The sequence below is a fragment of the Gossypium raimondii genome, chromosome 6 (genome assembly GCF_025698545.1).
Source record: "Gossypium raimondii isolate GPD5lz chromosome 6, ASM2569854v1, whole genome shotgun sequence".
NCBI classification, from domain to species: Eukaryota; Viridiplantae; Streptophyta; class Magnoliopsida; order Malvales; family Malvaceae; genus Gossypium; species Gossypium raimondii.
Window position 1 is genome coordinate 535,807 of NC_068570.1, and position 16,812 is coordinate 552,618.

Genomic DNA, 16,812 nt, shown 5'->3' on the forward strand with positions numbered 1-16,812 from the left:
ATAGAGCAAGCACGCTTTATGTTAGATGCATACATACATATATTACGGGGTATCTACAACTCATTTTCTTACAAAAACATAATCAAAATTTTCATTACACAAAGTAAGACAGCACATGAAACCATGATAAGGCCACTCTGGCAAACTGATAATATAAGTTCCCCAACACCCAAACAGGAAACGAAGTGCAATCCATTGTCTGAAATACCAAATTCCCATTTCTTCAAATAACGTTTCGTCAATTTCCTTAATTTGGATTTTTTTTCCACTCTCTTTTTGTTCTTTATTGTGGCATATACTCTGTTTTTTGTCCTTTAAAATAGGCAATAACATGGACCACTTATGCCTTCCATTTAAAATTTAAACGTGCGCCACCTAATAGGCAAATAGCTAACATGAGACCGATGCCAAGGTTTTTGAAGGGCAACCATGAAAATAGCCCTTAATTATCTTGAGTTTAATTAAACTGTTAATATATTATTTAGTACTTGAGTTTAGTTTTAATGTTTAATTTTGTATTCGAGTTTATTTTTAATATTCATTTTAGTGCCTAAATTTTTTCAATTTAATACTTGAGTATTTTTTACCCAATTAAATACCTAAGTTTAACTTTAATGTTTAATTTGGTACTTAAACTTTTTCTGTCCCAATTAAGTACCTATGTAATTTTTTACTAGAGCACACGTGTCAAGTATTCATTAGCAGGAGAGAATACAAAGGGGGCAAGCAAAGGCCTTGGCTGCCCTCCTCCCATTAAATTACAAATTTATATAGTAAAATTGCACTCCCCCAATGAAAAAAATTATGTTCACTCCTTTCCAAAAATGATGAAATAATAAACTAATACATGTTAAAATTATATTTTGACCTCTAATATATTTGTAATTGAATTCATGCCCCTCCTAAAAGAATTTCTAGATTTGCCATTGTTCATTAGGCTACATGATACTATTTAGTTGGGTATCAAACTGAACATCGAAGCCAAACTTATGTATCAAAACCGTATATTAACCATTGACTAAATAAAAAAACGGTTTGAAGCTGTTCTGGGTTCGAATCATTCGGATCATTTGAAACGGTATACTAACCCTTGTTCATTTTTTAGCCAACTCGTTATGGATTCAAATTATTTCAAGTTCTTATTATTTCAATTTGTTTTTGATTACATATTTAGATTATTTTAAATTTGAATCGTTTTGATTTAGATAATTCAAATTTGAGACCTAAGTTTTCTTAAATCTCATTACGTGTTTGGATTATTTCAATTGCAGGTCACTGTTAGTTACTTATTCATGTCATTCCAATTCGATTTATTGATTTTTTATAATCAAATCATATTATAATAAATCAAAATTTGAACTAACAACAAGAGCATTCGTTAGCTTTTGGTCTCTAGTTGGAGTAGATTGGTTTTGGTTTTATGTAAGAGATTTGTACATAGTCCATTATATTTGCCAAAATCATTACAAGACCAAAGCAAAACACACACACACCATTAGCCCAAAGCTAAACTTCGTGTCAGTAAATCAAGAATCTTCCACCCACGCCACCATCCACAAAAAAAAAAAAAAAAGAACCAACCAGTTTTGGCATTGTCAATGTCTGAATAAAAGTGCTTAATTAAGAAGTGGCGATCAAAACGAAATATAAAAATAATTTTGAAAAAAGTCATGGACTTAATATAAACTCACTTCCATAACCTCTCTCCCCCCCCCCCCCACCGTCCTCCACTGTCTCAAAGGAATCTGATCGTACAATCACCATATCCACCCATAGATCTTACCCTACCCCACTGTTCTTTCCCCTCCCTTTTATCTCTCTTTCAATCCTTTGTCTTTCAATCAAAATTTTCTTTCTTACACCTTCAAAAAAAGAACAAGACATGTTAAGATCTGAAGAACTCCCAGATTGTTTCTATTACCAAAACAAACCAACCTTAATCACCCCAAACACTTCAACCCCAAACCATTCTTTGTATCTTTCCAACTTAGATGATCAAAAGTTCCTTAGATTCTCCATTAAATACCTTTACCTTTTTGAAAAAGCTGTTGCTATAGATATCTTGAAATATTCACTTTCTAAGGTTCTGGCTGATTATTACCCTTTGGCCGGAAGGTTAAGACCTTGCGGCGGCGCTGGTGATGATGATAAGCTCGTCGTTGATTGTAATGGTGAAGGTGCTGTGTTTGCAGAAGGCTTTATGGATATTAGTTGTGAAGAGTTTCTCCAAATTTCTCGGAAACCAAACAGCTCTTGGAGGAAATTACTATATAGAGTTGAAGCTCACTCGTTCATTGAGATCCCTCCTCTTGTTGTTCAGGTATCGTTAAATATCCGTACGAGTAATACTTTACTGAAAACATAAAGGTAAAATTGTTGTTTTGGTCACTTTACTATGATAAAGCTTAAGATTTACTTTTCAGGGATATTACAATGTTTAGTCCCTGAACTTGATAACTTTTTTAAGTTTGGTATTTCTTTTTGAACTTTATTTTGTTTCACATTAATTTTGAAATTTGGTTCTTGTGATGATATGGCACTTTAATATTGTGCCATGTCATCACCTAAAAAATTGTCAAGTTTTGAGATTAATGTGGACTGAAAAAAAGTTTAAAGGTTAAATTGGAAAAAGTTGTTAAGTTTAGGGCCTAAATGTTGTTTTATTCCTAATTTGATGATGTGGCACGATATTAGAGTATCATGTCATCATATTATGAATCAAAACTAAAAAAAAAAAACCAAGTTTTAGGACTAATGTAGACTAAAAAGTTTAAGGGGTTAAGTTGGAAAAAGTTATCAAATTCAGGGATTAAATGTTGTTTTATCCCTAACTTTATATTTTAATTTGATATTATATTTTTAATTTTATTAATTTGTCGAAGTTATTAACACAGTTTTAAAGTGCTGAAGCATGGTTTTAAAAAAAATCTTAAGCAATCAATTAAAAGTAAGAGGATGATATTATGATGAATTGAAGTATATGAAATAAATTATAAATTGTAATATAGTATAGGGACTAAGACACAATTTGACCAAGAAAAACCTTAATTTCAAATTTTATTTATTTATGGTGCAGGTAACGAATCTCCGTTGTGGGGGTATGATCCTCTGCACCGCGATAAATCATTGCATATGTGACGGCATAGGCACATCTCAGTTCTTACACGCGTGGGCGCACGTGATCACCAAACCAACACTCGATTTACGCATTTTACCCTTCCACTCTCGCCACGTGTTGAAACCCCGAGATCCACCACAAGTTACCCACACTCACCTAGGATATACCAAAACTACCTTCAAAGACAACAACATCCACGTGGACATCAACCAATATTTACAATCACAAGCACTAGTTCCAACCTCCTTCACCTTCACCTCCGCTCATATCCTCCGCCTTAAAAGGCGGTGCATCCCATCATTGAAATGCACCACCTTCGAGGCATTAGCCTCGCACACGTGGCGGTCATGGGTTCGTTCCTTGGATTTGTCGACCACATTTAAAGTCAAGCTCTTGTTTTCCGTCAACGTTAGGAAAAAGTTAATCCCAGAAATACCTCAAGGGTATTACGGGAACGGATTTGTCTTGGCTTGTACGGAAACCGCGGTAAAAGATTTAGTTACTTCGAACTTACACCATGGTATAAAGTTAATCCAACAAGCTAAATCAAGTTTAACCGATGGGCATGTACGGTCAATGATTGATTTACTGGAGGACAAAAATGTCAAAACAGATACTTGTTCAAGCTTGGTAATTTCTCAATGGGCTAAATTGGGGTTAGAAGATTTGGATTTTGGACAAGGTAAGCCATTACATATGGGTCCTTTAACAAGTGATATTTACTGTTTGTTTTTACCGGTGGTGGGTAATTTTGATGCAGTAAAAGTTCAAGTTTCCGTACCTGAATGTGTAGTTGAAAAATTCGAGTATTACATGATGGATGGTTTGGATGAAGAAGAAAATGGAGAGCAAAATGGTTTTATTTGAATATGCTACTTCAAACTTTTTTCTTTTTTTTATCATTTTAACCCTCCACACAAAATTTTACTGTAATTTAAGTATATCTGAAAGTGAATATCTGACTGTTTTTTCTTTTCTCTATATATTTTGTAAAATAATAATAAATCGAGTTGGTGTTATATCATATACTTCTAATTATTTAAATCTTGTTACTTTTATATGACGTGGTGTATATTTAAAACGCGTTGGTCAAAATTACAAATACGTGTGTACCTACTATATGAATGGCTTGTATTTGGCGTGCGAGAGAAACAAAATATCCTCTTGAATTTAATGACATTGTTTGTTTTTATAATTTTTTTTAACTTGTTACAGCCAATGCATATATCTTTATAATTGGACTCACGTCATACTTGGACTAGCATTTAATGCCTAAAGTGATGGTTGGGCCAATGTAAAAACATGTTTGATACAATATAAATAATTCGAGGATTCAATTAGAGTGTTTCAAAATTTAAAGTTCAACCTAGAATTGGATAATATTTTTGGGATCTTTGTTGGAATTAACCCATTTATATCATAACTATTAAGACGTGATAACATTTTTTATTAATCGAACCAATTTTAAGTAAAATTCACACATGATAAAATTTCATAAATAATTTATATAAAAGAAAACTCCATACCTCATTGGGCAAATAAGTGAATATTTCAATGAAAAAGATATGTGTGGGAGAGAAAAAGGGGGTCGTATTATATAAAACCTTATTGATTGTCATTAAATATTTAGGCCAAAACTGTCAAAATACGTCGAATTCATTGCTGAAAAAAAGTAAGTCGTTGTGTCCCAACTAAGTGACAAATATACCAGAATTTTTAAAGGTCGGTGTTTAATGAAATTTTTACCATAAAATTTATTTAATAATGAACGATTTAAAAATTAATATTAATGAATATGTATTCGATATTTGAATTTTTAATTTTTTATTTAAAATAAGAGGTATTTTGTAATTTTATAATTGAGTGAATTGGTGATCCGATTAAGAGTGATATCTACTAAATAAAATACTTAAATATAAATATTTTGAGTATCTTAAAAATATTATATATATATTTCATGTTCATGTTCGTAATTATCTCTTTCAATAATATTTGTATTTGTGAAAAAAAGCGAAAAAATGTAATGATTATTGAAATTTGAGTTAATAATTGATGTACAATGTTTCTATCTCATTTTTGTCATAAGAGAAAAGGCAATAAAGACGGGTTGGTTATTGTAATGATTTTCACAAAAGATGGACTTGCTTATGATTTGCCAAATTAAAGAGGCTAAAGTTGAACATTAATTAGGCAATAATTATTGTTAGGGTTAGTGATTCTTATCCTAAAATTTCTAACAATTGATATTGAAGTATTTTAATTTTATAAGTTTTAAGGTAAAATTATTATTTTAACAGGGACCTAGCTCCCTAAAGTGAGAAATTATTATTTTAGTCCTTAAAATTCATAAAGTTTTAAGTTAATATGACAAAATTACAGTTTGGCCCCTCAAAATGTTAAAATATTGATTTAATCATTTTGGAAACCATAAATATAAACCAATACAAGGGTGAAATTGTATTTTAACTCTCATAAAAAATATATAACTTAATCTCACCCCCTAAAAAAATTTAGGTTCGAGTCCTACCATGTGCAATTATGATATTGGGTCTCCAATTTCATTATGTGTGGGTTTTGTTCAGTCCTTCGTCTGCTATGTTTTATTACGTTGTAATTGATCATATGTGTATCTGTATTTATACTATATTTACGAATATATTGTATTTGTAATAGTAAAACGTTCAAAAAAATATTTATTTTTTTACAATATCTTAATGGGACATGTGTTACCTTTTAAACCCTATTTATAAAAATTTAATATTTTTATTTATTGTAAAAACAAAAGGCACTTCTTTTATCTAGCTTCCATTTAATTGACAAAGTGGGTGGGTATACACAATGGGGAAAAGCCCCAATCCCCAGCCAAAATGCAAGTGCTAGTTATATTCTTCTCTTTTCCTTTTTTTCTATTTAAAACTTGATGATAAGATAGTGGAAAATGGCACTCACAAATTTTGCTCTTTCTCTTCACATATTTAGTTTATGATTACGTTATTTGAATTTTTTATAACTTTTAAAATAAAATAAAAAATTAAATATACTCATGTACTTCTTATTATATTTTTAAAAATAAAGAAAATCGTGCTAGTATGAAAAGATGTTGTCAAATTTAAGTATTGAATTTTTACTACTAAATTGTATGAGTGTTGAATTTATATTAGAAAATTGTTTAATAAATTAGTAAATAAATATGATTATATTTTTTATAAAATTAAATATTGATTTTAAAATTTTAAAATTTAATCTTATTAATATAATATTTTATATTATTTTAAATAATTTTGGATGAAAGATAAATATAATAATTTTAATATCTTATTTTTTTAAGAAAAGATAAATTGTTTCAATTTTTAAAAAAGTAAAACAAACTTGATGTTTTCTTCATTAAGTGATAAGTAATTAGCTTACCTATTTATCTTATTCAACACTTTTTGTTGAAAATTTTAAGTTAAGTAAAAATTAAAATGATTATCAAACACATTTAAAATATTAAATCTTGATGAAATGAAAATTTTCAATAGTTTATCGACATATCTAAGTTTGAATTGGAGTAAGATCTCAATAAGAGCTTAAAAAACGCAAGTCATTTAATACAATAGGCTAATTTCACCTGACATCCTCAAATTATGATTTAAATTTTAAGTTGATCCCTAAATTTTAAAAGATCAATATTGCATCAATCAGATCCTTTCGTTCATCTAGCTATTAGTTTGGGCGTTAAAAGTTAAGTGAAACAAATTTAAAACACATTAATCAAATTGTAAAGATACGTAAACAGCTTGGATCTGACTTTCCTTTTAAATAGCGATCCTAATTTTAATGGCATTGTAACATACTAAATTCAAAGTGTCAATGTAATAAATATATACGTATTTACAATCTATTCCATGTATTTTAAATATGTTCTATTTCATATCTAAATTAATATTTAATTTTTAAATTAATAGATTAAAACATTTTAAAATGTAGAAACCAATTTAAAATTTAAGCATTAATTTCAACATTTATTTATTTTTAAGACTGAGAGAAAGAGAGTCGTGTCAACTCTTCTTACATTGTTAAAACTTTTTATCCTATAATTTTATATATTATCATATGAAACCGAGTGCCAAAATATTTGCACGTGTTGTCACTTCAATTTGCTTTTCTAAAGTAGATATAAAAATTGATAATGAATTTTAGCGTATTCAAATTTACGTCTTTTTATATTAGTAATAAAATTCAATTGAAATTTTTTAAAGAATGTATATTACATTACCACCGAACTTAATATTTATTAGTATAATTAAAATCGACCCAAAATTGTGGGAAGTAATATCAAGATTGAGAAATATGTGGTACATATTAAAACTATGAAAGGAAAAACCAATGCAAAATAAATTAATACATTAAAGAAGCAAAAAGTAATTAAGGAAATGCCTCCAAATGGCCTACCATGATAATGCCCTAAGTTTGGTGATAAAAGGATATGATATGATATGAAAAAGTTTTCAAAGTTCCATTAATTAAGTCTATAGCACTAGACAATATACATTATACATTATACTTTGTTTAATTAATTATTTTATATCTATAGATATAATTAATAAACCCCACATCTAATCATATCTAAACTAACAAATTAAAACATTTAAGGTAATTTTTAGTTTTAAAATAGTTCTCCTCTTCCCAAGTGTCACCATTAATTGGTTCATATATTAGTAATTTAATTTTAATAATAGTCTACATCTCATCAGATATTTTTTACATAGTGTCTAGAATTATCCATAGTCCCTCCCCAACCCATAAATAGGAGAATAATGTGCTTCAGTGCACTCAAACCCACATCCTCCTACTTTGGCAACAATACTCATACCAATTGAATTAAGATAAAATTGTTTTAATTTCTTTTCTGATTGATATCTTCAATGCATTAGCCATGTTGTAATAGTGGTTGATTTTTTTTTAAGTTGCATCTTTTATTGTATTTTATATACAATTTATAAAAATAAATATAATTTAGTATAAAAATAATTTAATATATTTTAATTAATAAATACAATCAATTCATACAATACAAGGTATGCAAACAAGTATATTATCTACAAGTAGAGGTTTTTATGGGTCAGGTCAGATTGGACCTATGCATAATATTAACACATTTTATACTTGCCCAAGCTCGGCCTGAAATATGAGCCTAAAATTTTACCAAAACCTGTTCATATTTGTAAATAGCTAACTTGCGCCCGTTTTAGGCACGCCCATATTATTTTTATTTTTTAAATATTTTCATATTATTTATAATTTAATATTGAATTATTTTTTATTTATTATACTTTTATATATAGTCATCTTAACAATTTTTAATGTTTATATTATAGTAGTATATACTACTAGAGATTTAATTTTTATGTGTTATACAATACATAGTATATAAAAATTACTAACTTAAAAACGAGTCAGGTTGGGCTTGGGCTTTGAATGTTCAAACCCGAGTCTGACCTATATTTTAAATGGGCCTAATTTTTCTGTCCAAGCCCATTTTCGAGTCTACTATTTTTGCTCAACCCTTCTAAATGTTGGTGGGTCTTCTGGCTTGAGTGGATAGCCCGGCCCATAGGTCTATATACAAGGTATACACATTTTTGGATGCTTTCCCATGTATATTGCGACAAGTGACACATTCTATGATTGACATGTAAGCATTTTGATTGTAAGTATAATATTACTCTCATTTTTAATTGATATTTGTTTAAAGTGAAATGTTTTTATTAAATTATGATGTGAAAATTCTTCAATTTACACTTTTTAACTTGCACACTTGGAAAATTATTCAATGTGTAACCATGAAGATCAAAATTAAAATAAATTTGATAAAACTACTTAAAATAAAAAGTTAAAAGTAAAATTGTTTAAACACAATATAATTTTTTATACAATATTTAAAATTATTTATAGTCTTTACCTATCCTTAAATAGGAGGATAATGCGTTTCATCACATTCAACTCCACATTCTCTTACATTGACAATAATGCAGATGCCAATTGAATTAAGACTCCATCGGTAGGATACTAAATTGTTTTTAATGTTAGATTACAATTAAACTATTTAATTGATTAACACTTGCATACGTGTGTTACCTTTAAAAGAACAATTTCTAACGCGCACTAGTGATAGACCCTTAGCATACACACTATACTTTTATAGGCCCACATGAGAGGTTCCTATTTATCATTTAATTAGATCATTGCTAAGCTCTCTCCCCCCGGGTCCCTCTTAAAGTTGTCCTTCAAACATATTAGACTTATTCTACTTAGACTAGCATCTTCATCAAGGGATTTGATGCTATATTTTGACATTAGAGATGATTATTTTAATTAGTGAATTGTCTATGTCCAACTTTTTTTTTTTGAAATTGACTTTATTTTGAAAACGAAGATGGAAGTCGTCACCAATCCTTTTTTATGAGGTGTGATCGGGTCACCTCGTAAATTAATCGCTGTAATAAATGGTTTGATTTACTAAAACAAAAAATTTTTGTTTACAAAATTCAAGAAACGGGTTCAGGAGTCGGTTACGCACGAGGAAGGATTAGCACCCTCGTAACGCCCAAAATTGGTACCTAGTTGACTAATTAAAGTCTTAGTGTCGTGAATTAAAAAATTGAAGAGAATTTAGAATACGATCCTTCTTTACATAATGTTATTTTTAATTAAAATCAGTTGAATAAATCAAAACGTATGTAAAAGGTTCTATTATCCTGTAAGTTAGGATACGACATCTCGAATCCTTGAAAATGAGCTTGCCTTTTATTTTATTTTTCATTAAACGTCATGTATTTTAAAATGATGTTCGGTCATCTAGATTCAACAAGAAAGTCGAACCCCGTAAGTTAGGGCATGACTTCTCGAATATCTAAATACGGAATATTGCCCCTTTTTTTAATTCCTTTTCTAAACAAGAACAAATGTAATGTTTAAAATAATATGTATTTATATTTGGATACGACACACCAATAAACGAATATATCTAAATTTAATGTGTAGTATAGTGGTAAACGGAATAATATATAATAGCTATATGGGTAGAATGTTAGAACAAACAAGTAGAGAAATACTATAACATTACAAATATAATTGTAATAATAACATCAATAAGATTAACGATCATATCATGGTATTAATAAAATAAATAAGATGATCTTAAAATAAAGTAACATAGGAAATGCATGATAATAAATATAAATAAACGTGACATGAAAGTATAAAATAAATAAAATAATAAAATAATGGGAATAATAAAAAATAATAATTTAATAATAAAAATACTCAAGTAAAAGAGTGTGAATAATTTATATTTTTAAGTGTAAAAAGGGTAAAGAAAAATGACAAGTAAATAAATAAAATATGTGGAAAAGGTTGAAATTAAATCAAAATTAGGATGAAATTAAAGGGATAAATTTTAAAAAGGGTAATTAAATAAATAGAATAAATGGTTGAAATGACACATGCGAAAAGAACTAGGGGGTAAACATGAAATTATTCCTAATTCTTTATGCATGCCGTTTCTTAGGTGGGCTAAAATAAAACAGAAATGAAGTTATAGTGTAAAATGTGGAAATATATAAAAATAGATAAGACTAGATTGAAAAGTAAATAAAAGGCGGAAGGACCAGGTCCGCAAATAACCCATTAGACGTGAAAACACGTGGATCTTGGCCGCTCTCGGGTCGGTTTTCAGGTTAATGTTAAAACAACGTCGTTTTGGCGCCTCTGCTGTGGCCGGAGCTGCACAAAAATAGGCCTTTTTAGCCCTTTTCAGTCCTCACCCTTTTTTAAAAACTTTTAAATTTGATTTTTGGTTTAGAATTCGAAAAAGAAAATAATACACGAGAAAAAAACAGCCCTCGTCACCTTTTGAACCCTCATCAGAACCCATATGGGTTTCGAGGTATTCAGACGTCGGCAGTGTTCAACGACGAGGGGAGACTAATCGACAGGTAAAGTTTTTACTATTTATTTCAAAAAAAGAAAAATACAACACCTTTTGATATTTGAATCTATTTCAAAATCTTTGCTTTTTTGTTTTGTGTGTGTATTTCTCCCTGAACAAGGATACATTGGGTTTGGCTTTTATAGCCAAGTAATACATGTTTTTTTGTTTTTTCTTTCTCTGTTTGCTACTGTTCTTGCTACCTTTGTGTCTGTCTTCTTTTTGAACTCTTTTGTAGGTTCGCGAGGTCAACAAAGGCAGAGACTCCAACTTTTTGCCATTTTGGTGCAAGGGAGGCAGACTTCGGGCGGTGGGCATGCTGACGCGGCACGTGAAGCGGCTGCGCGGCTGGAACTAGGGTTTTTTTTGTTTTGAAAATTTTGTTTATGTGTTGTGGGCTAGGGTTTTTTTGGTTATTTTGGGCCACATTGGTCTTGGGCTTGTTGTTTTGTTTTGTAATTTCGACTGTAATTTGAACTTTTAATTTATATTTTTTTGAATTTTATTTGTCTTGGGCCTGGGCAAAATAGGCCCATTACAGTCTATTTTTAAAAATTTAGTTTGAAAAGGGAGAGAATGCTCTAATTTAAAATGACAAAAAAGATAATTTTAAATTTACGAGGCAAATTAAATTTTTTATTAAAATTATCTTGGTAAAAATTAGAGTCAAAAGTTAACGGTAAGATGTTTGAATACTTGTCGCTGAGTGACTAGCCATCAAGCCATCCACTTTTAGCAAGAAGGTAATAACCAAGGGACCGCTAGACATAACAACCTCATACTATCTTAGTTAAGGGAATGTCATAATAGTAACATGGATGAGGACAATCGACTTGCCACTTGGCCGACCACACGAGTAGACCACCACCTATCCTGTCGGTGACATGCCGCTACTAATCAAAAATCTTTCCCGTATAAATACCTTCCAAGATGATGAAGAAAGGATCTTTGACCTTTCCACAACCCTAAACACTTTACAACACTCAACCTCCTTTATGAAAAATGTACTAAAGACAAATAAAAAAAAGGTCAAATTTGTCGTTATGTCAAAAAATTAATTGAGTCAAGACTTGCCAACCCTAACTGAGTTGGATTTTTTTCTTTCTAAATACAAGTGGCGAAATCTCATTAAATTTAGGGTTTAAAATATTGGGATTAAGGTTTAATGATTAATGGTTATAGCCTTAATTAAGGGGAGTTATGTCGGTAGTGATCATAAAAATTATAGTAGACCCTACATCTTTGGTATGCGATCTCAATATAGCTCATGAGCTTGAGAACTATATTACCCTAAATTTTATAATTTAAAAATAAATGTTACATATCTCAACGTGTATATACAATATTATATAAATATATATAACTTTTAAAAATAAAATATAATTATATTAAGGATAAATATCAAAATAATACATGAATCTCAATTTAATGTGTAAATGTCATTCATGAACTTTAACTTTGTGTCATTTTATACATAAAATTTTAATTTGATTTAATTTTCACAAATCACTAACAACATTATCGAATTAACACTATTTACGTTGATATATTACATACACAAATAATTATATTAATCCGATATGAAAATAAATAATTAAATAATTAATAAACTTCACCTCCAAGATAAGCAGCGCAAATTCTTGAGAGTTGGTGGTAGAGTTGGGTCGAGCTACCCACCCGAACCTAAACGCCCATCTGAAACCCATATTTTAATTGGACTGAATTGGATTGGACAAAAATTTAAACCCATATTTTGGATCGGGCCGAACTTGTGTAGAGACAATATCTAAAAATCCTTTATCTAGGCCCGATCTGAACTTGACCCATGAATACCTTTCATCCGCGGCCACCTTCAAATCAAGGAGAAATTCAAACAGAAAAACCAACATAATCGAAAACCCCTTGCCTTGCAACATAAAAACTAGTCATTGGGATAACACAAAGAACAATACAAAGAAGATCATTCTTAATATTATTAGGAAATTATTAATTTTCATCAAATTAATTCTAAAACACGAATTAGACAATAAAAATTAATATCAATATTTTCAAAATTAAAATATATAAACTTTTACTAAATATATGTACCACAATAGAAAAAAATCATAAGTACTATGTTAAAAATATATATATATCAAATTCAACAAATGGTGAAATATATGTTTTTGAAAGGAAAAGTGGTATATATGGGCAGGTTTATAAAAGTAAGTAAATTTTATGATTTCGAGAAAAGAAAAGAAAAAGAAAGGTAGGTCTGATGATGGTTCATAGTTGGGTATTCTTTAAAGTGGAGAATTTTAGAAAATGTATTTTATAAAATAAATTATTATTTTAATATTTGACCTATTAATTATAATTCTTTCATTAATTTGTATCTCATAACATTAAATTTAACCAAATATTTTGGTTATTAATATAGATTATTATTTGAGTTAATGTTTCAAACTTCGAAGAAGACATTATGTGTTTTAATTCTCTTAAATCTGCACAATAATATTATTTTTAACCGAGAACAAATCCAAAAATTTTGTGTTAAGGGACGAGGTTAATATGTAAATTTTTGAGGTAAAATTGCAATTTTACTAGTGTTTCAACAAATAACTTAAAGTGTGTTTGAAGGAATGAGGTCAAGGCCATTTCCTTGGCTCTTAAATTTACTCTTGTGCCAATTAAATTGAATTAATACTTAATCAGTTAAATATTTATTTAAAATTATAAAAAATAAATTTATGATAAATATTAAATTATTTGTGAGTCAACATATAGATAAATTCTTTTAAATACAACATTTAACAACAATACAATTCTTTTTCAAAGTAAATTAGATATAACTCAAATCCAATCCACACTTGAAATAATGAACACCAGACCATCATATGAGATTTAACAAAATTAATTTTTAAACTTTAAATTTCAAGTTGACCTCTAGTCATCACGTGCACCTATAACTTTTATGGGTCACAAATAAAATAAATAATTAATAATATATATTTAAGTTTTCGAGTAGATTTAATGTAAATTTCAATTGAGTTGTCACCTAAGATGCATATAAACCCTTTGAATATCATTTAAAAATAAAATAATAGATTTGAATCTAAAATAAAAATAATTAACACAATAAATTTTTAATTTGATAGCAAGAGCATTAGGTTATAGCTTATAACGCATTTAATTGCAAGTATCTTCATCCCCACCTCCAATTATCAAATTATAATATATTTTTAATTTTCTAATATTATACAATCTAGAGAAACTACTCAAATAAAGACATACTATTTACTGTCTAAAGACTTTGAACCTACATAAATCATATGGATGAATAATCCTTCACCACCCAGAGTTATCATCATGATTATTGTTGTTATGCATTCAAAGTGGAAGTGGGATTTGCCCAAAGGAGGAATGGGCTTTACTGCCCCAAAAAGAAAGGTCAAAAGTAGATTTAACCAGAATAAGTTCTTAGCCCACTTCTTGGACTCATTGCATCAATGATGAGGTTTCCACTCTATCAAGTAACGGGCCACCCATGATTATCTCTATCTTTCATGCAAATAAGTTCAATGAATGAGCAGTTCCCCCCTTTAATTTTATGGTTGAGCCAATGAGTACTTCGCACAATTGGTAAAACTGAAATTTTTGAATTTTAAGTATTTATATTTGAGATTTATCGTACAACTAAATGTATAAATCTTGGAACCACTGTTGTTATATGTGAGGGTTTAATCTATTAGTTAATTTATAGTCTGAATTGTTCTAATTCACAGTTTATTTGTACAATCAATCCTCCCATTAGGCAAACTTTGAATTGGAAACCTTTGAAACCTTTAGCCAATATGCTAGAGATAGTGTAGCGAAATTTTAAATTTTCTAAAATGATTTTTTATGATATTTAAAGTAATAAATTTAATTGAATAATTACCTGTGTGTCAAAGCTTAAGTCGTCAGATCCTTTGAGAAGATATCAAAATTTAAACTCTTTAAATTTTCAACTAATTGATCTTCTCCTCTATTTTCGTACTCACAATTGCTTAAAAAGTAAACTCTAATGTGAAAAGCCAAACATAGGATAAAATGGAAACTTCCTCGAGGAGGGTTGCTTAAACTTCTAGCTTTGGGTTGTCAAGAGGAAAAATTAGAGTGTTTTCTTGGTTTGAATGTGGCCTTTTCATTAGTTGTGTAAGGTGTGTGATTGTACTTCGCCGCTGTGTAGTTGAGATTTCAGGGTGTTGGCTTTTGTATAACCTTAGTTCTAATAACCTTTCGGTTAGTCTCCTATTTTGGGTTTTAATAGAAATTTTCTTTTGGCTGAGAATTTTTTTTTGCAGAGTTTTCCGTTCGTATATGGGAACTAATGAATTTCAACAAGTATATGTATATATATATATTATTTTTTTTTGCAGAGTTTTCCGTTCGTATATGGGAACTAATGAATTTCAACAAGTATATGTATATATATATATATATATATATATATATATAAGATAATTTATGAAAAAAAAAGTTATTCTCAATCATATATCTAAATTAATTAAATCCGAGATGACATGATACAATTAGGACTCATAAGGGGATAGCCAATGGCTTACTTAGGGAGAAAGTCTCCCATGCCACCATCCCATTGCCCAATTTGATCTACCCTGACTCATTTTTTTGAGCCATCCTCTATTTTATTTAAATAAAAAAACTGAGCTCGAATATTTAAGTATATAATTAATTATATAAATTTCAAAATTAATTATTAATAAAATTAATTAATTCTAATCAAATAATTTATATAATCCAATTTTAATTTTGACAAAATCATGATGCCATTAATATATTAGAATATATGTGCATTCTTATTTAATTATATCATTACAAGACAACTTATTTCAAGCTTTAGTCTATTGATAGTCTATTGAACTTGTCATATGTGTTACCTTTTTTGGATATCCATGATTCCTTAATGTTAAATTTGTTCACTTTTATCTCATGGTTATTTTCCATGGTGAAAAATGATTATTTGTCCTAGACAAATGACTCATGGCCATGTTTCCTTTTTAAAAACAATGCAATGTCAATGATAGGATATCACTTACTTTTTATCGAGTTATAATTCAATTATTGTATTTAAAGCCATATTATGCATAAGTCAAGCACCAAACATATCAACTTTCAATTCATTACTTAGGATTTAAGTAAGTCATACTATAAACATCACAAGTAAATTAGTCCATAAATGAATCTAGGACTAATTTAACCTGGGTAATGTCCGATGCATTGTCAATTTAAATAATCACATGTTTGCCTTTATTATTGGGAGTTAATTATGCTTCAATAGCCAATACAAGTGATCTCCCAAATTGGATTTATAAATGATAGAATAATCTTAACATGAGTTATTTGTTCAATCTGACCCCATAGGCTACAAACCATTTAGATTATTTACTAATACAAATTTTCTTCTCGCATTACAATCCAACCAATAATACAACTTAATGTTAATTAAATTTTAGATAATCAGTAAACTAATATTTGTTTATTCACTTTATTTTATATATAAAAACTGTTAAAAGGGAAAATTTTTATACAATTAACTTCAAAATTACAAGTAGCTAACGACGAAATCTTTGCACTAAGGACATTGTTAGTGCACAAGCTACAATGTATCATGAGTGTGGAAACCAATGTCGGCACATCTTATACCACATCAATGGATAGATTGTGCTAGACGCAATTTCCG

The 16,812-nt window shown here is 29.0% G+C and overlaps 1 protein-coding gene across 1 annotated transcript; it reads left to right on the forward strand.

Annotated features, from left to right (window-relative positions):
* Nucleotides 1-1,717: 1,717 nt before the first annotated feature.
* LOC105774731 (alcohol acyltransferase 9) lies at nucleotides 1,718-4,142 on the forward strand. The gene is made up of 2 exons (XM_012597288.2): nucleotides 1,718-2,320; nucleotides 3,077-4,142. The coding sequence occupies exons 1-2, from the start codon at nucleotides 1,883-1,885 to the stop codon at nucleotides 3,983-3,985; spliced, it is 1,347 nt and encodes a 448-aa protein (XP_012452742.1). The 5' UTR covers nucleotides 1,718-1,882; the 3' UTR covers nucleotides 3,986-4,142.
* The last annotated feature ends 12,670 nt before the right edge of the window (nucleotides 4,143-16,812 follow it).

Bases quoted from the DNA above. Each gene is read 5' to 3' on its own strand.
- LOC105774731 (XM_012597288.2), top strand. From the start codon at position 1,883: ATGTTAAGATCTGAAGAACTCCCAGATTGTTTCTATTACCAAAACAAA. The intron at 2,321-3,076 runs GTATCGTTAAAT...TTTATGGTGCAG, and splicing joins TCCCTCCTCTTGTTGTTCAG to GTAACGAATCTCCGTTGTGG.